This window comes from Ovis aries, chromosome 20, assembly GCF_016772045.2.
Source record: "Ovis aries strain OAR_USU_Benz2616 breed Rambouillet chromosome 20, ARS-UI_Ramb_v3.0, whole genome shotgun sequence".
Classification (NCBI taxonomy): domain Eukaryota; kingdom Metazoa; phylum Chordata; class Mammalia; order Artiodactyla; family Bovidae; genus Ovis; species Ovis aries.
The window spans coordinates 49,547,552-49,570,507 of record NC_056073.1 but is presented as its reverse complement, the minus strand read 5'-3'; the positions used below and the strand labels follow the sequence as shown (position 1 = coordinate 49,570,507).

General features: G+C 58.2%; 1 protein-coding gene across 5 annotated transcripts in view; it reads right to left on the bottom strand.

The window, feature by feature from the left end:
* Positions 1-22,956, bottom strand: part of SLC22A23 (solute carrier family 22 member 23) — a 128,172-nt gene that overhangs the window by 9,785 nt on the left and 95,431 nt on the right. For 2 of the 5 annotated variants that reach the window (XR_009597686.1, XM_060403539.1), the window contains exons 4-10: positions 22,015-22,183; positions 8,918-9,045; positions 3,977-4,079; positions 3,342-3,574; positions 1,323-1,355; positions 1,182-1,205; positions 116-239 (exon numbers count right to left, since the gene is read on the bottom strand). Coding sequence is in view for 2 of the 5 variants with exons in the window: in XM_060403539.1 (XP_060259522.1) it covers positions 116-239; positions 1,182-1,205; positions 1,323-1,355; positions 3,342-3,574; positions 3,977-4,079; positions 8,918-9,045; positions 22,015-22,183 (814 nt within the window). In the remaining 3 variants the exon portion in view is untranslated. Of the gene's footprint in view, positions 1-115; positions 240-1,181; positions 1,206-1,322; positions 1,356-3,341; positions 3,575-3,976; positions 4,080-8,917; positions 9,046-22,014; positions 22,184-22,956 lie in introns of those variants that run through there. The other 3 variants (XR_006057262.2, XM_042237034.2, XR_006057263.2) reach the window with 2 other exon arrangements.

Sequence of the window (22,956 nt, the reverse complement as noted above, 5' to 3'; positions counted from 1 at the left end):
AGAGACCCGGGCTAGAGCTGGTGGGTCGTTCACCAGCTTTGGCACGCAGCACCCACCGCAACCACAGTGTCCTTGGAAGACCCCCGTGACTGCCCCGTGGGCGGCCCACACGCACCTGATGACCGTGGGGGTGATCTCTGCACAGAAGAACACGCTGAGGCTCCCCACCGCATGGGAGGCGAACATGCCCACGATGGAGAAGGCGATGGAGAACTTGTCCTTGACACTGTCGCTCATTCCTGGGGGAGAACCGGGCGGTGAGGGGCTGGAGGGCGCGGGGGAGGGGGGAGGGGGCCTGATGGCCGTCTCCCCTCCTCCCCTCTGCCCGGGGTGAGGTGCAGACCCGGGAGAGGAGCAGCGAGTGCAGGCGTGGGAGGTCAGAGCCCTCCTGGCAGGTTCCCCCGAAGCCCCGGGGGTCTGGAGAGGGGCCCAGGCTGACTCTGCCGGAAGCTGAGCACGGGAGTGACCGGCATGGATGAAGGCTGGGGGGCTCCCTGGCCCGGGGCTGCACCCTCCTGTCAGGTCTTCAGGGTCAGCCCCAGAGAGTGGTCTCGGCTATGGAGAGCCTGGCCAGCCTGGCCTCAGGCATGACCAAGACGAGGGACAGGAGCCCCAAGCTTGATTTAGGGGAACAGAAACTCAGATAACCCTGAGAGAGGAACCAGGCGCCTGGAGGGAACCTGCCGGACCGAGTCAGGCATCTTGGCCGTGGCTCGGGGTCTGACCTCACACCCAGGCGGCATCAGGCGGGGGGCGGCAGGCAAGCTGCTGGGGTCGGACGTGGGGTGCAGCCCGTTCCCCGCGAGGATGGTCGGGAGCCCCAGGGGCTCGGCTCGGTAGGCCAGGCTCGTGCGGGCGTGCGCGCAGCCGTGGCTTGTGCGTGCGCGCGGCAGTGTCGCGTGCAGGGACAGCGGCCCGGCAGTTCCCGCGCCCAGGGCGGCGGGCTCACATGCGGGGTGGGCAGTTTCCCTTGGCGGCAGCCAGCCAGGCCTCCAGCGCTCCGGGGCCGCGTCCCTGAGGCTCTGCATCCCAGCAGGCATGGCTGGGCTGGGCCACGCTGCCAGCTACTGCCAGGGGAAGGGGCGAGGGCAGCGTGCAAGCCGGGTGCAAACAGGAGGGGGCAGCCAGGCTTTCTAGAGGCAGGAGGGACAGAGGACAAGTGGATGCGTGTGGTGTCCAACCTACGGCCAACTTCAGCTGCAACTCTTGGGGCGAAAGGGGTGGGGAGAGAGAGGAAAGGGAAACCACAGGTCCGTGAGTCGCTCTGAAAACGCCCTTCCGGTGCAACAAAAAGAGTGTCGTGGCGCGCGCCCGGGGCTCACCTGAGTCTGGGTGCTGGCTGTATTTCCCGATCACTGGGCCGCGGAACCGCAGTGGAGGCGGGTGCAGGCGGGCAGAGAGGGGAGAAAGAGAGCAGGTCAGGGTGGCCGTTATGACCTCGTGTGTCCAGGTGCGGCGGGGCGGCCTCTCTGCCTGCCTGCCAGGCCCACGTGGGCCGCACGGTTGACGCGGCCAGAGAGCGGGCGGGACACGGAGTGGGCCAGGGCCCAGGGCCTCCGGGTGGGCGTTCCACCAAACGGAGCCCCTCCTGTTCAGCGGGGAGGTCGGGGGCCCCTAATGGCCCTGAGGGGCCTGAGGGGGGTGCGGCTCTGAGAGGAGGGGTCTAGGCGCAGCACCCCTCACCCCCTCAAGCCTAAGGGTGACTCTCACTGTGTCCAAAGCCGCTCAGGTCCCTGCGGTCTGTGCTGCGGTACCAAGCTCAGGTTAGACCAGACGGAATCACTGTGCCCTTGAAGCCTGGTCCCGTGGGTGCCCCGGCTCAGGGACCGAGGGGGCAGCTATGAGCCTGGGCTGCCGCTTGCCTGCGCATCCACCCAACCCAGGGGTGCCAAGGAAGCCTCCCCCAAGGGCAACTCGGGAGGCCCCAGCAGAGGACGGACCCCATGTGGCCACAGCTGAAAATAAGACCAGTCTCCCGGCAAGGTGCTGAGGGCATGCAGACCTGCCCAAGTCGGAAAACTGAGTCGGACACTGCGCTGGACTGAGTCCAGAACTGCTCCTAAGTCCAACACTGGCTGTTCTAGAGTCCAGTTTGCACAACAAGGCTGAGGAAGTCCTCAGCCTTTTCCTTCTCTTCCTTCTCCCCTGGACACGTGCTCCCGCCTGGACACGTGCTCCCGCCTGGACACGTGCTCCCGCCTGGACACGTGCTCCCGCCTGGACGTCACACAGGCCTGGGGCACTAGCAGGCACTGGCTTTCTCGGCGTCTCTGGCCCAACTCCGACATCTCAGGAGGGAGGGGGCGGCCATCAGAGGCATCTGGTCGCTGTGGCCCCCGAGTCCGTCAGGGGGACCATCCTGGGTGGAGGGGGCTCGGGTGCCCGGCTCCTGCCTCGCTCTGGGTGGTCAGACACCCTGGGCCTCGTCCCTGCCTGGGAGTGGCTTCAGTTCACCAGGAGCTGCACTGAGCTTGACTCTTAGAGCCGAATGGGCTACACAGACCGTCTAGCTTTTCTTTACATTATTTTTAACATTTACTGAGAAGTTCTCTGGCCCCAAGAGCAGCTAATAAGCTTGGGAACACAAACTGAAAAGCAGTATCCCAGGGCAAGGGCGTCCCCAAGTATCTATCTTTCCCTTGATTTCACACGAGAGAAAAGCCCTTTGTTCCTTCTCAGGTGATGATGGATCACAAAAGGACAGTGTGGCCACCAGGGCGTCACGTCCACCAGGACTGCAGAGGCCTGGGGTTCCTGGGAGGCTCGGGGTCAGAGTGGGAGGAGGAGAAACCCCTGCAGGCTTGGGGTCAGGGTGGGAGGAGGGTAGACCCCGGGAGGCTCAGGGTCAGGGCAGGAGAAGAGACCCCACACCCTTGGGGCAGTGGGGGGTCAGGGCCGGAGGAGAAGAGACCCCATACTCTTGGGGCAGCGAGGAGGCTCCGGGTCAGGGCGGGAGGAGGAGAAACCCCTGGAGGCTTGGGGTCAGGGCGGGAGGAGGGGAGAACCCAGGAGGCTCAGGGTCAGGGCAGGAGAAGAGACCCCACACCCTTGGGGCAGTGGGGGGTCAGGGCCGGAGGAGAAGAGACCCCATACTCTTAGGGCAGCGAGGAGGCTCCGGGTCAGGGCGGGAGGAGGAGAAACCCCTGGAGGCTTGGGGTCAGGGTGGGAGGAGGGGAGACCCCGGGAGGCTCAGGGTCAGGGCAGGAGAAGAGACCTCACACCCTTGGGGCAGTGGCTGTGCGTTCTAAGAGAAGCTCATCCCACAGCCGCTCAGTGCCGGGGTTCTGGGAGGACAGTGGGGCCCCTGGGCTCCCCCACTGGCCCCGGCCGGGCCCACTCACGGTTGAGCAGCCCGAGCTGCAGGAGCGAGGCCAGGGCAGTGAGGATCATGAAGAGCAGCAGGCCGCCCCGGCGGCCCAGGACGCGCACCGCCAGGCACATGGCCAGGCAGGACGCCAGGGCGATGCCGGCCGCTGCGTAGTAGTCGGCATAGAAGTCCTCGAGCAGCGGCACCTTCACCTCGTGGCCCATCATGCTGCGGGCGAAGCAGTGGTGGATCCCGAAGCCGGTCAGCCTGCGGGCACACGGCGCGTGGGCCAGGGGGCCCCGGGGGCGGGGCCGCCGCGCAGGGTGCTCCCGGTGTGCCCCGCTTTCCCGAGGCTGGGGGTCTGTGTCCGCCAGCACTGCTCCCTCCAGACGCCTATGCGGAAGCTCAGCCAGGCTCCCCAGCTCGCCGACCCACCCCCGACCCCCCGCAGCTCCGGGCCCCCCCCCGCGCCCCGCCCACCGCCCACCGCCCACCGCCCACCGCCCCGCCCCCCGGCCCCGCCCCGCCCCCGGCCCCGCCCCGCCCCCGGCCCCGCCCCGCCCCCGGCCCCGCCCCGCCCCCGGCCCCGCCCCGCCGGCCCCGCCCCGCCCGCCGGCCCCGCCCCGCCCCGCCCGCCGGCCCCGCCCCGCCCCGCCCGCCGGCACTCACGAGTTCACACACAGCACCACTATGTTCTTCCACAGGTTCCGGGTCCCCACCACCTTCACGATGCAGACCTTCCTGGGCCTCCGGGAGAGCTCCTTCTCCAGCTCTGCGGGGAAAGGCCCGTGAGCCACACTGGCCAGGCCGGTGGGCAGGGGCCCCCACCGACGGCCGGGGCGAACTGGGGCATCAAGAGAAGAGTGGCTTCCCGTGAGGCGGGGAGAATGCTGACTTTGCAGGTTCAGCTGCCACAGGGCTGCAGGGAAGCAGGCCTTTTCCAGAGCTGGCAGATGCACGAAGCAGCCACCCAAGTGGGCTCTGTCTGCAGGGGCTGCTGGGGGCCCTGAGGCCCTGCTTAGGCTTGGGCAGGGGTTCTCCTCCTTGCGAAGTCTGATTGGAGATGCACGCACTGCCCTGGTCCCCAGACCACCCCTGTGGGCACAACAAGCTGGGCAGGTACAGTGGCTGCATCTTAGAAAGAAAGTGACCAAATGGACAAGGAGATCCAACCAGTCCATCCTAAAGGAGATCAGTCCTGAATGTCCATTGGAAGGACTGATGCTGAAGCTAAAACTCCAATACTTTGGCCACCTGACATGAATAGCTGACTCACTGGAAAAGACCCTGATGCTGGGAAAGATGGAAGGCAGGAGGAGAAGGGGACGACAGAGGATGAGACGGTTGGATGGCATCACCGACTCCCTTGAGCAAGCTCAGGGAGATAGTGATGGATAGGGAGGCCTGGCATGCTGCAGTCCACGGGGTCGCAGAGTCAGACACGACTGAGTGACTGAACACCCACACGACACCCTTTCCAGGGGCCAGAAAAGGGAAAGGAGACTTAAATTAAGCAAGCAGGACTGCTGAAGCTGGGGCAGCGAGTGAAGATGGAAAGTGCACCGACCAGAGGCGGTTGGGGGACCTGAGGGGCGGGTAGCCCTGGTGGGGTCCTGGGCAGCCCTGGTGGGGATGTCGGGTCCAGGCTGCAGCTGGGCTGCCCGCAGCACAGCCATGCGGTTTCCCAGCAGTGACACGGTCAGGGGATGTGCGACGTTACAATGGGGAGACTGATGGGGAGGTTTCAGCATTCTGTCTCTGCAACTTTAGCATAAACCTGGGATGAATCCTTAAACAACTGTACTAAAAATAAAGCCCGCGGTGGGGTGCGAAGGCTTGGGGGAAGCGGGGTCGCCTCTGGAGGGGCCTGGGAGTGGCAGCCTTCTCGTGAGATGGGGTCTTGGGGGTGTGTTCCCCTCCTATACGACCCTGGGATGCCCTGCCTCCTCCCTGCCATCCCACAGGAGAGGGTCACCAACTCACTAGTGACTGCTGGGGGGAAAAACAGGCTGCTTATTTTCTCTTTTAAAAATGTTTGGGGACCTCCCTGGTGGCCCAGTGATTAGGAATCTGCCTTCCAATGCAGGGGACGTGGGTTCGACCCCTGGTTGGGGAACCGAGAGCCCACAGGCTACAGGGCAATGAAGCCAGCATCCCACAGCTGCTGAAACCCCCGCACTGCATGGGAGACCCAGTGTAGCCAAAAAAGAAAAAAGTCCTGATCAGCATCACCAACGGGGCCCGGAAGGGAGAAGGGGGACCTCTCCTACATCCGAGGAAAACCAGCCCCCTGTCTCCAGAACCTCCTTCCTTCTCACTGTTCAGGCCCAGACTGGAGGCCTGTGCCCCAGCCAGAACAGTGGGCCATCCAGCCGTCCGGCCACAGACACTCCTGAGGTCCTCCTGAGCTTTATCGTCTCCTCTGCAGAAACAGGCTCGTTAGGGTTACAGACACACTTTCCCCATGGTCAAAACACTAGAAGACTTTTAAAGATCACAGAAATGTGCTCCTAACATATAACACTGATCCAACGATATGAGTATCCTCACTGTTGTAAAACTGCTCATGAGCCTGCCATCACAGCCACATTTGCTCACCATGGAAATCTTCCAAGAAAGACTAAACATCCACTAGCACAGCTGTATGCTGCTGAGTCGCTTCAGTCGTGTCCGACTCTGTGCGACCCCATAGACAGCAGCCCACCAGACTCCTCCGTTCCTGGGATTCTCCAGGCAAGAACATTGGAGGGGGTTGCCATTTCCTTCTCCAATGCATGGAAATGAAAAGTGAAAGTGAAGTCTCTCAATCATGTCCGACTCTTTCGAGACCCCATGGACTGCAGCCCACTATGCTCCTCCGTCCATGGGATTTTCCAGGCAAGAGTACTGGAGTGGGTTGCCATTGCCTTCTCCAAGCACAGCTGTATAGATTAATTTTTTTTTGTACTTTTGTACTGTAGCCCAAACTGAATTCCAGATACTTTCTAGTATATGAAATAGAGGTTGTTAAGAAGCTGTAGCAATTGTAATTACGACCCGAGGTTTTTTTTTTTTCCTAAGCATTAAACTCTGGAGCCCAAGTTGACTGTGGTCTGCAGAGGTAGCTGCATTGTTCTGGGTGGAACCACATTGACCCATCAGGGCTGCTGGCATCTTGCGCCTCCCTGTCCTCTCACAGCAATGCAGAACTTCCCAGGTCTGCTCTGGTGAGGCCCTCAGGGTGGACACTGGAGGTCATTCGCTCTCTCCAGAACTCTCAGGACTCCCTGAGGTCCTCACGTGGGGGAACAGGAGGAGTGACAAGGGGCACCAAGAACAGACTCTGAGCACCCGCGAGTCGACGGGGAGACGCCTCCCCTCTCCCTGCACCTCTTCCAACCTCTTGGAGCCAGAATCAAGATTCCACGACAAAAGCTAAGTCGAGCCTCTGGGGCTCCAGGCCTCCCCTGCTCCACCCGCACCCACCTCTGCCCTGCTCTCTGCGATGGGCCACTGGGGAGCTGGCCCTGGCCGGGCAGATGACAGCTGTCCTCACCCGGGGGGTGAGGGGCCTGACGGAACCCCAGCTCTCACCCTTGGGCTGAGGCTTCCTCCTCTGTGCCTCGGCTTCCCATCTGGTGAAGGGACAGGTTAATGACCAGACAGAAGACACCATGGGGCTGCCTGGCCCCCAGGGTGCAGCGGCCTCCCTGGCCCCGGGCTCTGCCGACTCAGACTGTACCGGCTTCACCCCGCCCAGAGCAGGGACTCCTTCCTGGGCCTGGGGTACCCCCGTTGACCCCTGAGGCTGACCCCTGAGGTGGCCTCTCTGCCTGTGAGGCTCCAGCGGCCTGAGGACCCCGCAGGAGCAGGAAGCTTATGCACAAGGTCAGAGGCAGAGCGCTGGGGGCAGGGAGGGGGCCTGACACCGGGACCTGCTCCTCACCTGGGGTCCAGGACAGACAGACCAGGCAGAGCGAGGCACATGGGGCAAGGTCTGCGCTCCGTTCCTGAGCAGGGCTCAGGCAAAGCCCTCTTGGCCTGATGCGGGGACCCCCTTGAACCTCAGAGCCTCACCCGTCCAATCTGGGCCAGGCGCTTCCCTCGCGGCAGGCTGCCAAGAGAGGGCCTGCTGCAGGGAGACAGCGGGCCGCCCTGACTGGCTCAGGAGGGAATGCCGCGAGTGGGGAGCCCTGCCCCAGCCCCAGCCTCTTGGGGCCCCTTTCCCAGAGGTAGAGGGGGATGATCTGACGGACAGAACAGGTTCTGAGGAGGGTCAAGCGCACAAAGCGCGGCTCAGCCCCGCCTGGCGGGGGTGGAGTCAGGGCGGGAGAGAGCCGGAGCGGCCTGGATTAGGTGCTGGGGAGGAGCGTCCAAGCAGGCAGTGCCGGGGGCGGGTCTGGGGCTCGGACACCCGCCGTCCCCCCACTTTGCCCGGGTGCTGCCGCGGAGGGAGACCCAGGGGCGGGGACAGCCGCGTGCCCGGCGCCCCGGGCTGAACCCAGCACCACCCAACTCCCTGGCAGGGAAGCGGGAGGAAGGCTGAGCACCGCCTTCCAATAACAGGAGGGAAATGAATCCGTGCAACGAGGATGCAGACAAGTTCCTCCCAGATGGGTTCTAACCGGGAAGTAGCAGAGGAGGCGATATAAGTGGGGAAATGCCAGAAACAAGGCATTTTGACTTAAGAGCGCTGACGTGCTAATGGACGGGCTTGGGCGAGACTGGGGACGAAGGCCGGACCATCCGCAAGGAGCAGACGCTGCCGGAGAGGCGCGCGGTCCACCCGGCTCTCCCGCCGCCCAGCCGGGCCTGCGCCCCGTCCCTCTCTCCTGCAGCAGCACCGAAGCCGCTGCCCCTGGGCTTACAGGGCCCGCGTCCCAGCGCTACTGCTCGCTAGCTGGGTGACCCCTGGCGAGATGCTCATCCTCTCTGTGCCTCGGTCCCCTCACCTGCGAACGGGGACAGTTAGAGCGCCCCGCACAGAGCCGTTGTGAAAGGCTCAGCATGCACCAGTCACTTCTGGTGCTTACTGGACCCACAGTGTTCAGGGTTCATTCCAAGATCTACTGGATCAGAGCTCGGGGTGCCAGGAGGGGCCCAGGAGTCTGAGCTCCAACACCTCCTGGTGACACCATGGGTCTGGTCCAGCTTGTGCTGGCGTTCCTGATAAACAGGAATTCTACGGATCTGAACTTTCCTGCGTCTTCCGATGCCCAGTCGGTGGGTCCTGACTGATACAGACAATGGGGTATCTGTCTGAAGGTCCTGCTTGGGAGAGATGGTGGGAGGGCCAGCACCACCCCAAGGCCAGCGTCCCTGGCCGTGACTGCTGGCACCACACCCTGCAGGCTGAGTGCCAGGAGCCAGCTAAGCCTTCGAGCTTCCCCTGAGGAGCAGGGGCACGTGAGGTCACTCCTCCCTCCGGACTTGGACCGGATCACGTTCCTAGTCGAGCTGGGGAGCAACCATCACAGGAAGTGAGACCCCTGGATGGGGCCACTGCCTGGAAGAGCAGGGCCCTCACAGGCACCAGGGGCGTGTGGTGGGGTGACTCCCTGTCCTGGAGGGGTGGCTGACGGGCCCCCCATGCCTGGCGGGGCCCTGGGGTGGAAGGGAAGACATGCTCACCGGGCATGACGCCTTTGATGTCGCTCTCGGGATTCATGTGGTTCTTCTGCGTGAAGTGCAGGATCAGCTTCTTTGCCGACTCAAACTGGTGGGTGGCCATGAGCCACCTCAGGGACTCGGGGAAGATCCTGCACAGAGATGGGGCGCAGGTGAGGGTCTCTGCATCGCATGGGGCGAGAAGACGCTCTGTCAGGGGCTGGGAGCATCCAGGCAGGTCTGTCTGGGTTTCTGTCTGTGACTGTGGAGGCCAGTGGGGGCTCGGGATTCATGTAGTACCACTGGCCGAGAGGACTGTGGCCTTGGATGTTGCTAGTTTTCTTTAGAAAGTATAAAGCTGCAAGTTTAAAAAATACGGCAGAAAGGAGCAGTATCCTCCCAGCTGTGTCAAGAAACCCACGTAGACTGTTGAGCACAACTCTGCGTGTCTAAAGCCCATTCCAGCAACTCAGAGACTGCTTTTGTGACAGTTTGTCTCAAAAGAGGGGCTTCCCTGGTGGCTCAGACAGTAAAGAATGCAGGAGCTTGGGTTCCATCCCTGGTCGGGAAGATCCCCTGGAGGAGCAAATGGTCACCCACTCCAGCATTCTTGCCTGGGAAATCCCATGGACAGATCTGTTTCAAAATACAAATGCTCATAGAATGATTTTAAGTTTTAAAAAATGCCCCCATTCTAGCAACCTGACAGGCACTTTCCTGGGCCTCACCTGCAGAACTATTTTCATCTTGCTGCTAATGCCTGGGACTCCTCCCTGAGAGGATGGTTTTCAAGGGTTATTGGCAACAGACTCCTTGCTGGTTTGTGTTTAGGATGAAATCTGATGAGGATTCCCAGTGGGAGAGAAAAAAAAAAAACAAACCCACCCAAAGTCGTGTCTTATTATCAATGCATTATGTAATTTTACATTTATAACGATATTTGCAAGTTGGCCGAAGAGAACAGCGTGCCTGTTTGGAGCAGGGTTAGCTTGCTTTTTCTGTAAAAGCCCATACAGTCAATATTTTAGACTTTGCTGCGGGCTGAGAGGTCTCTTCATAAACCACTCACTGCCACGCGCCCAGGGGCGGGCTGTGTCCCCCAGGACTTGCCTCTGAGGCTGGCGGCGCCCCTGGGTGGGAGACGGGGACGACAGCACAGCCCCTGCGTCCCGCGCTCCAGTGTCACCGCGTCCCCTGTCGCTTGCAGGGTGTCCGGGAAGCGTGACCGATGCTGATAAGCAGTTATCTTGGCTGCTGCCCGGCACCTGCCCTGCCAGCTCTGGAGAGCCTCCAATTAAGAGTAAGCCAGAAGCTGGAAAAGCTGTCAGTGTGGAACTTTTATTTCAAAGTCACATCACTCATGATGTAACAGCTGTCACCCCCTTGCCTGTTTGAACAAAAATCAAATTTCTAAATGTTCACAATGTATTCTACAGAAAGAGCGGACGTCAGCGGTACATTGGGTACACTGGGCTGATCTCTGGGTGTTAATCTGAGCTGGGAGACCTGGATCGTCACCAAGAGTCAGAGCCCCACCTCCCACGGAGCTGCAGGAGGGCCCTCCCCAGGGAGGCATGGTTCAAGCCGGAAGCTGGGCTCAGGAGGGAGCCCCATGTCTTTTCCCCTGGGAGCCCTTCAGAAAGCTGATAACACAGGTTTCAAACTGGAGGTACAGATCTTTTTTTTTTTTAAATAATAAAAGTTAATGTTTTACTGGCCTCTACTTTTTACAAATTAACTTTGAATAATGTATGCCAAGCAAAGAGAAACACTCAGAATCATATTATATAGACATTAACATCTTGCCATATTTTATCAGAGCTTTTCTTTGTAATGAAATAATCTAACACAAATGCTCACCCTTATAGCTCTCAATGCCCTCTCCCATCCATCTTTCTGATTTATCTGAGTTTAGTGTCACGTTCTCATTTCTTGAGAGAGACACAGATCATTAACTTTAATTCTTCTTTTCTAATATGTGCATTTTGGAATTCAAAATTCCACCTGCCATTTTAACTACACTTTACAATTTTTGATAAGGAGTTCTTGCTGAGATTTGATTCTAAATATTTTGTGATCCTCTCAGGATTTTTCCTTGCCTATGACAATATTGTATATTGTCACTGTCCTTGTATATTTTTTACAAATGTAAATGTTACGTGTATATGTCTATATAAACATGTGTGTACGTGTTACCTGTATATATACATTTACAAACACACAGGGTTTGAGAGGAGGGTAGTGGTAGACTTGCAATCTTGTTTTCATTGATTTTCAATTTGTTAAAATCATTTTGAGAAAACACAGTCTGTGTTCCTGCAAGCTGGCACAACCAGAACCCTGGGTCCAAGAGGACAGATGGAGAGAAGAGGCAGGGCCCAGGGAGGGGGGGCCCCTGAGGTTATGGGGGAGCAGCGGCCCTCGGACCAGAATGAACCCAAGTAAAGAAACTGCTCTCCCAGGAGGCCTGGGCACAGGGGACAGGCAGACTCTGTCAGCCGCACGACCCGTCTCCGGGGGCAGGCAGCACTGCAGCCATCTTCCCACGCCGGGGTCTACGCTCACTAGGCACCCTGCCACACGTCTCCCATGAGTTTAGGCCTTTCAAGCTCGTTATATGGAAACAGCATTCTCCCTGCTGCACAGACGGGAAGACTCAGGTGAACAAGGCTCAGAGGCTTCATCCAGCTTCCGCGGCGTTAAAGGCAGAGATGGGTCAGAGCCCAGGCACCCCGACCCAGGACCCACGTCCAGGACCTTGGGGTCACGGCACAGACGCCCAGTGCAAGTGCGGGGACGTGCTCCTGTGATGGGGGATTCGAGGCAGGCACTGGTCCAGCGACGTCCCCTCAGGCCCTCCAGATACTGCGGTGGCCCCCAGCCCCGGTGTTTCAATCTGCTGCGGTCATAAAGGGCTCGCTGAGCTGTCCGCCTGTGAGGAAGCCCAGGACGGCCGCTGCAGCCTGGGTGATGTGCGGTGCGGCCACATTATGGGAACTTAATGAAATGTCTCCCAACAAGCACATAACGTAATAACACCATGGAAATTAAAAAGCCGGCCAGCGGCCCAGAGTCTGGCAGGAATGTAGCTGAGCCTCAGGAATATCCATCCTTTTCAACAAAAAGGAAAGAGCGTAGTGGGCGGCTGGAGCTGCGGGACTCACACGTGGGACCAGCACTGAAACGGCAACCGCTCCGGTATTCCTGCCTGGAGGGTCCCACGGGCAGAGGAGCTTGGTGGCTCCAGCCCATGGGGTCGCAGATGAGCCAGACAGGACTGAGGCACTGAACAAGACACAAGTCAGACTTAGACTCATGGTCTGTTCTGCATCCCCGTCACCCGAAACATCCCTCAGAAATTAAAACCTAATCCTGTGATCCTTTCACAATACTGTGACGTTGACATTTTCTTCTTAACGTTTAACAATAAAACCAAGTACTGCTTCTATCCCACTGCACACCACACGGGCTGCCTTCCTGCCCATCCATGTAACGCCTGGTCCTGGCAAGGGTCTACATGTAAAGCCTGTCCCTCTTCCAATCACTGAACTGGAACATTTGCGCACAAAGTATGGAAGTGAGGCTGATTGCTGACGCTCTGCAAAATTAATTCTGTCCTCGAGTTGTTCTGTCTGTGATTCCGAGGCACTCAGTGTGGGTGACGTGCCTGCTGGTGACACACTGCTGAGGTGACATCACCACACTCATGGGATAAACATGAGCTGAACACGATTAATCCAGGAGAAAACACGTAAACCAGTGACGCCTACGGGGAGGGCCTTCGATCAAACAGGTTAGAGGGAAGCACAGGTGAGGATGGAGGAGCAGAGCCGTGAAAGGCTTTGAGGATGAAGTTTCCCTGAACATGGCTGAAAAAAGGGTCGTAGATGGTTGTTCTAAGGGTGCTCTGATTTAGAGAGGTGATTCTAGCTCTGGAGTATTACCAAGCACCACATGTATGACATTCTGAAAAGGCTCTCAAAATGGAAAAAAAAAAAAAATCAAAGACTAGAATTGAATGAGACACCAGTTGGAAGGATATTCTAAGTCTTTGAGTCAAAGCTCTTATAAAAATATATACTTGGCTCCAGTAGGTAAGCTTTCACCTGAATTTTTTTTTTAACTTTCGTTCTGTTTGGTATTGAAAAAATTAGGTAAGGTGGCTCAGTTCAGGATAGAGCAAATGGATATGAATTAACTCTTTTAAAAATAAAAGTTAAGTTCATGATTTGAGTTAAATTTAGTAAATTAGGGAGAAGGGACAAGAACAAAATTAAAGAAAATTTGGCTCTCAGGATGGTTAAACCCCAGAGTCTTCCTAAGGCAAATGAACCCTTCCTGTAAATTTCTGTGGAACAAGGAATTCTTTCATAATTAAATTGCATCCCAAGAGCTGATAGGTTACATAAATTTGGAACACAGCACCTTTATTGCTTTTCAACATGATATACACGTAAGCTCCAGAATTCTTCCACTACGGCAAAACTGTAGGGGAGGTTTATCAGCAGGCCCAGGCTCATAGACCAGTTTTGTGACCTTGGGCAAGTCACCTCGCCCCCAGGCCTCTGTTTCCCCATCTGTGGACTGGGGCGGGGGTGTGTCCTGACACCAAGGCTCCCCCAGCCCCAACATTCTAACTCATTTCAAGGGGACTTGTGGCGACTGTTGCCTCTTTCTGGAAGTTAAAGACGGCGCTGCTCATGCAGTGCACGGAACAGATGCTCCAACGCTGCTTTAGGTTCTGCCAGGATGGGTGGAGTCGGTCCCTAGGACGCCTTCGCAGCTGGCCTTTTAAAGGTTCGGCAGCTCTGAATGGACCACAGCGCGGAATAGCTGGGATACAATTAAAACGGTCCTCAGTTCCCGCTCGAGACGGGGGTTACTTGAAATTCATCTGGGCTCATTTCCTCCACTTCCTTGGACTCCCTTCTTTCGGCTCCTTTTACTAACTGATTCACATGACAGGTGATCAGGCCGCGGAAAGTGATAGACACGTGGGCACTCAAATCTAATACTGTAGGGGAAATCAATTTGGCATTTTTACCAACGATAAAAATAAAACGTGGTGCTGAGAAACGCCCTGAGGAGGTGAGTGGGCAGAAGGAGCAGAGCCTCTGTGTGCTTCTTTTTCTAACTGGAATTCCCTCGGCTCCTCTGAACAAGCCGCCTGTTACAGGGAGCCTCAGGGACCCCGCGGGGAGCGGCCGCTCATCCCGCGGCCTGTGGCTGCAGTCTTGAACCCCTCGGGATGATCAGCGAGGCCACAGACGGAACCCCGATGGCTCGCCGTGACCGCAGACCCGGCTCTGGGAGGCGGCCTGTCGTGGCACACCTCGGCCGACCCCAAAGGAACAGTCACAGGACCGAGGAGGCCGCCAGGACCCACCCTCACGTGGGGCTGTCGTGGGCTTTGCCAGAGGGCCTTCAGCGACCGAAGGAGGCTGGGACCCGGCCACTCGGTCCGCCCGGGGACTCTTGCCAGTTGCCAGGCAGGCAGGCACTTAGCCGCTCTCCTTGCACACCTGTCACCAGAAGGCCACTTCCCGAATTTCCGCTGGCCGCCAACAGCTCCGCCCTGCCACGCCCACACACACATGCACACCCAAGACACAACACAACACACACGCACCTGCATAGCACACGCACGCACGCACGCACGTACGCACGCACGCACACCGCCTGAGCTCAGCCGGTCCCCAGGCTCCGAGATTCTCAAGCTGCTCTGGCGCGACCCCTGGCTTCCCCGTGGTGGAACACTGGAGCACAGGCCAGGCACTGGGCCATGGTGTGGCTCCGGGGTCAGCGCCGCTGGCCTTTGGAAACGAGGCCAGACCCTGCGGTGGCGCCTCGCTTTGGACTGGCAGCTTCTCTCCACATCTACTTGGAAACGTTTCAGTCGACTGCAGGGGTTCCTATTATTTTACATAATCTCTGCCTACTCAGAAGGCAAAAATGGGGCTGCCTCTAGCCTGAGGGCTCCTGAAAATTCCACCCATCAGCAAATACCCCAAACCCCAATTTAGAGAGCATTCTGATTTGTTCATCAGGTGCTTACGACTGACATCCGGCTACCGCTTTTGTGTCTGTGTTTGCCTTTGTAAGTATTACCTAATTTTTCTCATCCAGATAATTTATAGACAACCAGGAATTCATGGGGCTTCCCTGGTGGCTCAGACGGTAAAGAATCTGCCTGCAATGTGGGAGACCTAGGTTTGATCCCTGGGTTGGGAAGATCCCCTGGAGAGAGGAACGGCTGCCCACTGCGGTATTGTGACCTGGAGAACTCCACGTCGGACACGACTTTCACGTACGCACACAGGATCCGATGGGCTTTCCAGGGGGCACAGTGGTGCAGAGTCCACCCGCCAGTGATGCAAGAGCTGCGCCGGGGGTTCCATCCCTGGGCCAGGAGGGTCTCCTGGAGAAGGAGACGGCAACCCACGCCAGTGTTCTTGCCTGGGAAACCCCACGGACAGAGGAGCCTGGGGGGCTACGGTCCACGGGGTGGAAAGAGCTGGACACGACTCAGCGACTGAGCACACACACAGGATTTGACTAAAACATTCTTTGTCGGTTTTGTTGCAAGTTTCCTGAAACTCTCCTTAAATTAACTATCTGATGACTGTACGAACAGCCACTGCAGCGTCGGTCGAGCTCCCAGAGGCGACGTGTCTTTCATGACTCACTTCTTCCACTTTCCTGGGAGGAAAACGTTGCCCGTGGGGCTTAACCTCTGGTGACGGTGTAACTGAACCGGGTTTCCTTCCTGGCGTGCAGGGCGTCCTGAGGCCCTTGTTTTATGTCTGCACTGTGTTATTTTGACCCCTTGTTGTGAAGAATCTGCCTGCACTGCAGGAGACCAGGGTTCCATCCCTGGGTTCAGAAGATCTCTGGAAAAGAGAATGGCAATCCACTCCAGTATTCTTGCCTGGACAATCCCATGGACAGAAAAGCCTGGCGGGCTACAGTCCGTGGGGCTGGCTGAGAGACCAACACACACATTGAAATAAATTTTCTCTTGATGCAGGAAGGTGTTTTTTTCCCCTGGTGAGAGTGGGCAAGACAAACACACGCTGGGATGCACACGTATCGTCCTCAGGCTGGCTCCGGAGTCACTGCGGGCCTTGACCTTGGCCGGCAGACCAGAGCTGGGCCAATCTCTCTCTGCCTTAGTTTCTCCACCCGCCCTGGAATCTCCTCCAGAGGCCTGAATCACAGAAAATGCTGGGCAGCATCTGACTCCAAGCAGACCCTCAAGAAATGTTAAAAATCAGTATTATTCTGGCCAGAGTAGCTCTGACGGTATTTAAAAGAGCCAAGTAATATTTAGGAGCGCTTATCAATTGGAATTGTTAATCATTTTTTTCAGAATGTTATCTAACATGAGGCCCTTCAAATGTTTGACAAACGCTTGTTTCTTGAAATTTTTTAAAATTAAGATTGCTTGCAGCACACACCATGTGCCCGAGGGTGTTAAGGGCTTCTCCACCAGCGAGTCCCCAGGCCAGTCCGCTCAGATGGCCACGGTGTCGAGGTTCATCTTCCCTCTGAGGGATGGACAGACTGCTTGCTCTCCATCGTTCCCAGGGCCGCGAGAGCCTCCTCTCAGGCCTCTGTTCCCACGGGGTTGACTCCCTCCTGCTCTCCTGGACGCATCCCAGGTCTCGCTGAGTGCCGGCAGTACTCAACTGATAATCCCGTACCTTCACACGTCTTGAACTTTCTCACGGCAGCTCACGCCACGTGTCCATCAGGCGAGTCTCGGGGAGACCCTGTTCGATGCAGGGACTTGGCTGGGAGACCATGACTAGGTTCCTTTCGGGGTGAGGGACACATGGGTGCCAGGGCAGGTGGGCAAGGTGGGACCTTGCCCTCCCAGCAGATGCCACCATGGGCCACAGCTGGAGATTCCCAGACATGCCTGTGCATGGGGATACGTTCTCACAGTGCAGATAAAATCCCTGGATTTGGTACTGAGGCTTCTGTGTCTTCTACCGGTTCCAGGAATGCCTGCAACTTCTCCCGTCTGAGATGACCCACAGGGACTGCACACACAGCACCCCCAGTGCACACCAGGTCCCAGGCAGACGGACGTGCCCACGCTTCTGCTCACAAACCATCCCAGGGGCTCGGCTCCTGCGGAGATGCTCTTCAGGGGGCGACAGCGAGCAGCGACGTTCCAGGAGCGTGACAGAGCATCTCCACTGTCTTTGGGAACCCTTCCTCCTGGGTCTCCCCCAGCCCTGCGGGCAGACGCCGCGCAGCCAGCCTTCACCAGCACCTCCTCGGCCCCGGGTCACTCTCCGCAGGGAGACCCCCCGGGCCAGCCAAGACCACGTCTTCTGTGCACACCTTGCTGGTGGTGCACCCTGCACTCTCCCTCAGTGAGTGCACGCCTGGACCCCTGAATACAGCCGCCCCCCCCCCCCGCGCACCCTCAGGCCCCAGAACCTCTCAGACAACCCGCACACCAGCCAGCCGCAGGGAGCCAGCTTCCGCCCAGCTCTCCTCATCCGCCCAGAGCCTGGTCCGATCTCTTTTGATCCCTTAATCTCAGCAAAGCCCGTTTCCTCAGAGAGGCTAACCCTGAGCTCCGTCTTCCCACGGCTCTGTCCCACTTCTCCGCATGCTGCGTATTGGAAAGTGTGCCGTCGGCTCGTTTACTGCTGTTCGAGCCGTGGCCCTCCTCACCCCCCAGCGAGCGTGAGCACGGGCTGGACTCAGAGGCCCTTGTGCCTGGAACCACGCTCGGTGCAGGGAAGGACGACCAGTTAGCACAGGAGGTGAATTCACTTCTCGGTCAGAGTGCTCTGTTTCACAGACTTCCCGAGACGCAGACTCCCTGATGTATTCCTATTTGGCCTCGGTGATGGGTCCCCTTGGTGAGAATCTCCTTCCACGCGGGTCTTGGATCCAGCGATTCCTCACTGAATTTTCATTTCTGACCCCAAGAGTCCAGTGAGCGTCCCTGGGTTCTCCATCAGCCTCCAGCCGTGGACAGCGATAGGAATTTGGAGGAACACTCCGGCCCCTGTAGTGCAAACTTCCAGGTGCCAGCGTCTCAAGGGTGAATGCTCCCTGCCCAGGGCCCGGGGCAGTCAGCCAGGTGTGGAGCTGAGGCCCTGCCGGCGCGGAGACCTTCCGGCCCTGTCATCACTGACGCTCCAAGGGCCAGCTTTCTCCTGGGGTCTCAGTTCTAAGTGCAGACAGGGCCTGAGACCTCAGCCCCGTGCGGGGGCTCACCCAGAGCCCCGGGCCCCTTTCTGGCCCAGGTGCCCGTGGTGGCCTCTGTGTCACTCCTGCTTGAATGCTGTCCTGGGTGCGGGCCCCGGCACCCTCTCTCCTGCCCTGAAGGTCAGCACTGTGTCCGTAACCAGCTGATGCAGCCTCTTACCTAGTGTGTGTCTGGAAGCCCCAGCCTTGTCTGGACCAGGAGGCCTTCATCTGCGCTCCTCCTCCTCCTCCACACGCCGCACTCGCCCTGCGTCCCTGGGACTCTGCGTCCTGTGCCCCGCTTCTGCTGCTGCTCAGTCGCTCAGTCGTGTCCGATTCTTTGCGACCCCACGACTATAGCACGTCAGGCCTCCCTGTCCTTCACCATCTCCCGGAGCTCACTCAGACCCATGTCCATTGAGTCGGTAATGCCATCCAACCATCTCACCCTCTGTCGTCCCCTTCTCCTCCTGCCTTCAATCTGTCCCGGCATCGGGGTCTTTTCCAATGAGTCGGCTCTTCGCATCAGGTGGCCAGCGTTTTGGAGGTTCAGCTTCAGCATCAGTCCTTCCAATGAACATTCAGTTGATTTCCTTTAGGATGGACTCTGATTTACGGCCTCTGTTCACGCACCTGCTCCTCAGAGTTGCTCCAAAGCACCAGGCATGCTGCCAGGCACCCAGACCGCATGTAAATACTGGTTCTTAAATTAAAGAGTGACTTTTAATATCTTGGCCACCAACAGCTGGGCGTGCTGGCTGGCTGCAGCTCCTGCCCTCCCCAGAGGCCAGTTCATGCCTCAGGAGCAAGGACGCCCCTGCAGCAGAGGGTGGAAGGGCGGCCATCAGCGGGCAGAAAAGAGGGGCCACTTCAGTGCCCTTAGAAGCCAGTGGCGCCCCCGGAGCTGCGGAGGGCTGCGGGCAGAGGGAGGCCGCGGTCCCCTGGACTGGCCCCTGCGCACGGAGGCCCGCACCCCTGGAAGGGGGTCTAACCACAGTGGCAGCAGCAGTGCGATCTGCCCGCGCTGCGCAGGCCAGACGCGCGCCAGCTGCCTCAGGGGTCCCGAAGCCGACGACCGCAGCTGACGGGGTGAAGCACGTCCACCTCAAAGCCAGGGGGCCCGGGCGGGAACCACACTGCCTCCATGCGTCCAGACGCCGCCCATCTGCCTGTTCGCACACACTCCTCACTTATCATAGCACCCCGGGTGCCCTTTCCACCATCAAGTTTTGTTTTTACATTGGTGTGTTTCAAAGAACATTTTAAGGTTTTATAATGTGTTCACATAAATGAACATTTTTTTTTAACCTTGCCTGTCATTAAATCTTGATGTATTTTTTAAATTGAAAATAAAAAATAAGATAAACCCTCTAGCACTTGGCACAGGAGCCAGGCTCCCAGACCCACTCCAGGAAAGCCCTCCCGGCCACTTCTCCCCATCCTACCTGCGACAGGTGGGAGCAGAGCCTGGGCGGAGCCTCGGAGCCTGGCGGTGATGGAGACGCCACTGCCTGTCCTCACAGGCGTCTGAGTCTCTGAGAGGCCGTGTGGATGCCCAGGCCTCCAGCCCCCAGGGGTGGCAGGTAGCACTGCTGCCCCTGGGAGCTGTGGAGGCCGGGAAGCCTCCAATGGGTTCGGGGAGTGGGTGTTCCTGACTGCTGAGTGGACGTGCCGGGGCGGCGGGCTCCTTTCAGTGGTGGGGAGGTCAAGGATGAGGCACTGAGGCTGAAGGCAGTAGATAGCACAGCCCTTGGCTCGGGGGCCAGTGGGTGTCCTCAGTTTTGCCTTCTGTACAATGGGGCCATGAAATGCCCAGCCTGACCCATCTACTGTTTGCACAGGGCTTGCCATTTGTGTTGGCACAAATGTGATGCGAGCAAGTGTTAAGTAAGGAAATGTCCTGAAATTCCAAGCCAAGTGAAGCCAAGCCCTGGGTGCAGCAGGAGAGTGACCAGGAAAGGCCTCCCTAGGTGATAAAAGGACGGGCTTCCCACTCCATCCCGCCTTGGGGAGCGGTTTCTTTCTTCGCCTCTTACAGCCCTGCCGGAAAGAGCAGGACGTCCTGAGACACGTGGGCTCCTGCAGGAGCGGAGCCGTCCAGCCCTGGGCCGGCGGGGGGCGGGGGGGTGGGGCTGGCCTTGGCCCGAGGGCGGCCTCCTGGCGGGTGGGCTCTACCTCATCTGGCCTCCTCCCCACCGGTGCCCGACTCTGCGGACACCCTGAGCGGGAACCCAGCTCTTGAGGAAAGCCACCTGAGTCTAGGTCATGCGATTGCTCTGCTGGGGGCTCTACTGCCAAGTGAAGATGGGCCAGCCTAGTAAGTTGAAAGTTTGCCGCTTTCTTCCACTTTCTGGCGGCTTAGAAAAGGAAGCCCAATTAATACCTGTCTTGGCCACAGTGAACACTTAAAGCAAAGACACAATTGACTTCTGGCCAGAAACTGGTTTTCATTAGTAACTAAATAACAGGAACACAGGGGAGCTGGTAAAAATCTCTCTGGTGTCGGGGCTGGAATTTGGCACATAAGTGGGATGGGAGGGAAGGAAAGAGAGAAAAGAGGCTTTTCCAGAACGAGTACAACGCTCACTTTCTGCGTAAAAACCTCTATCGAAGGGCGGGTTTTTCAACTTTGGCTAAACATTAATCCCCTGAGGGGTGTGAAAGCCTCTAGCTGACCAGGTCATACTCCCAGGCCAGTGTGTTCAGTTGCTTTTTTCCCCTAAAGTCAGCAAAGCCAGACACTAAAAGTTACACTTGATTCTAAAAGCCTTAGTGGCCTCGTCCAGGACAAGGGCTGGCCAAACGCCTGCACGAGACCAGAGATGAATGTTCCTGACTTTGCCACATCGTCTTGGTTGAACCTGCTCAACTCTGACAGCGTGGCGTGAGAGTGGTCATGGATGACAGAGATGGGAACATGTGAACACGGCCGTGTTCCAATAAAACTTTATTTACAGACATGGACAGCGGGCCGGAGTCTGCCCAACCCTCACCCAGAGGAGACAGGGAGGGGCTCTGCCAAACCTCTCCTGCAGCTGCTGCTGCTGCTGCTAAGTCGCTTCAGTCGTGTCCGACTCTGTGTGACCCCACAGACGGCAGCCCACCAGGCTCCCTGGGATTCTCCAGACAAGAACACTGGAGTGGGTTGCCATTTCCTTCTCCAACGCATGAAAGTGAAAAGTAAAAGTGAAGTCGCTCAGTCATGTCCGACTCTTAGTGACCCCATGGACTGCAGTCTACCAGGGTCTTCCGTCCATGGGATTTGCCCGGCAAGAGTAATGGAGTAGGGTGCCATTGCCTTCTCTGAAACCTCTCCTGAACATCGTCAAACAGGTTTCCTCCTCCCAACGTGGGACCCTGCCCTTCGGAAGCCCGTTCGGGAAAGCCATGTCAGAACACCCAGCATCGGGGGAGCCCGGCCAGATGATGGGGCCTGAGGGGGCGCCCGGGGCTCGTCCTGCTCCTCGGTCTACTCTCGTGTATGTTAGAATGTTTTCCAAGATGAAACATTTAGAAGAGAAAGTTTTTTAAAAAAGAGAGAGAAACTCCCTCGTTAGAAGCCACAGGCTGAACCTGGAAAAGACTCTGGAAAAGACTTTGATGCTGGGAGGGATTGGGGGCAGGAGGAGAAGGGGACTACAGAGGATGAGATGGCTGGATGGCATCACAGACTCGATGGATGTGAGTCTGAGTGAACTCCGGGAGTTGGTGATGGACAGGGAGGCCTGGCGTGCTGCGATTCATGGGGTCGCAAAGAGTCGGACATGACTGAGCGACTGAACTGAACTGAACCTGGGGGCCATCTGGGCTGGGGCGGGCGTGGTGGGTACTCACGACCAGTACACCCGGGGCGGGTGGGGCGGGGACTCACGACCAGTGCACCCGGGGCAGGCGGGGCGGGTACTCACGACCAGTACAGCAGCGTGAGCAGGAAGGGGCAGATGATGAGCGCCTGCAGCACCTGCCAGTCCCGGCACAGGGCGGCCAGCCCGGGCATGAGGAACTGCCCTGCTGTGGTCACGAAGCTCGCCACCATCGTGATCATGAATCGCTTCCCCGGGGGGCACAGCTCTATTCCTGGAACACAGAAGGACGAGAGAGCCATGAGCGCCTGGCCCGCCTGCCCCCCTTCCGGCCAAGACGCTCGTTTCTTAACAGCTGGATGAGCTTGGGTCCCCAGCGTGAAGGGTCGCAGGGCAGGTCTCAGCAGAAGAATACAGGGATAGAGAGCGGTGGCCCCACGATAGGAGACGCTGCTTCGGACGAAGACTGAGCGTGATATCACTCGCAGCCCCCAGGCCCTCTGCTGCCCTTCTTCTGCCTCTGCCCGGCACCCTCCCCACCTCCGCAGGAAGTCCCCCAGACCCCGCCTTCACCGCCCCACTGTGTGTCCCAGTTGCCCCCAGACCCTGAGTTCCAGGCAACCTGCTCACACGTGAGCCCAAGTCAGATCAGCCGCGCCCAGCCTTTCTTCTGAACCAGGCAGGAAGCAAACCATGAAGCAGACTGCATCTCCTAAGGGGAGAACTCACTGAAGCCCCCCGCCCCCCACCGCCCTTGGAAATCCACTGCCCCCCGGCCCCCCGCCCCCCACCCTGGGCTTCCCACACAGCTGTCTCAGATGACGGCTCCGCCAGCAGGGGCAGGTCTGATTCACCTTTGAAGCTCCAAAAACACAGTGCCTGCCTTCAGTAAATTTCGGAGCTCCAAAAACAGTGTCTGCCTTCAATAAACGTCAAGGTCATCACAGTCCCTCCTGTTTGCAAGAATCTATGCTCTTAATCTGACCTTGAGTAAAGAAGATGGTCCCCAAACCTTGGACTGTAGCATCCAAGTGACAGCCGGTGTCC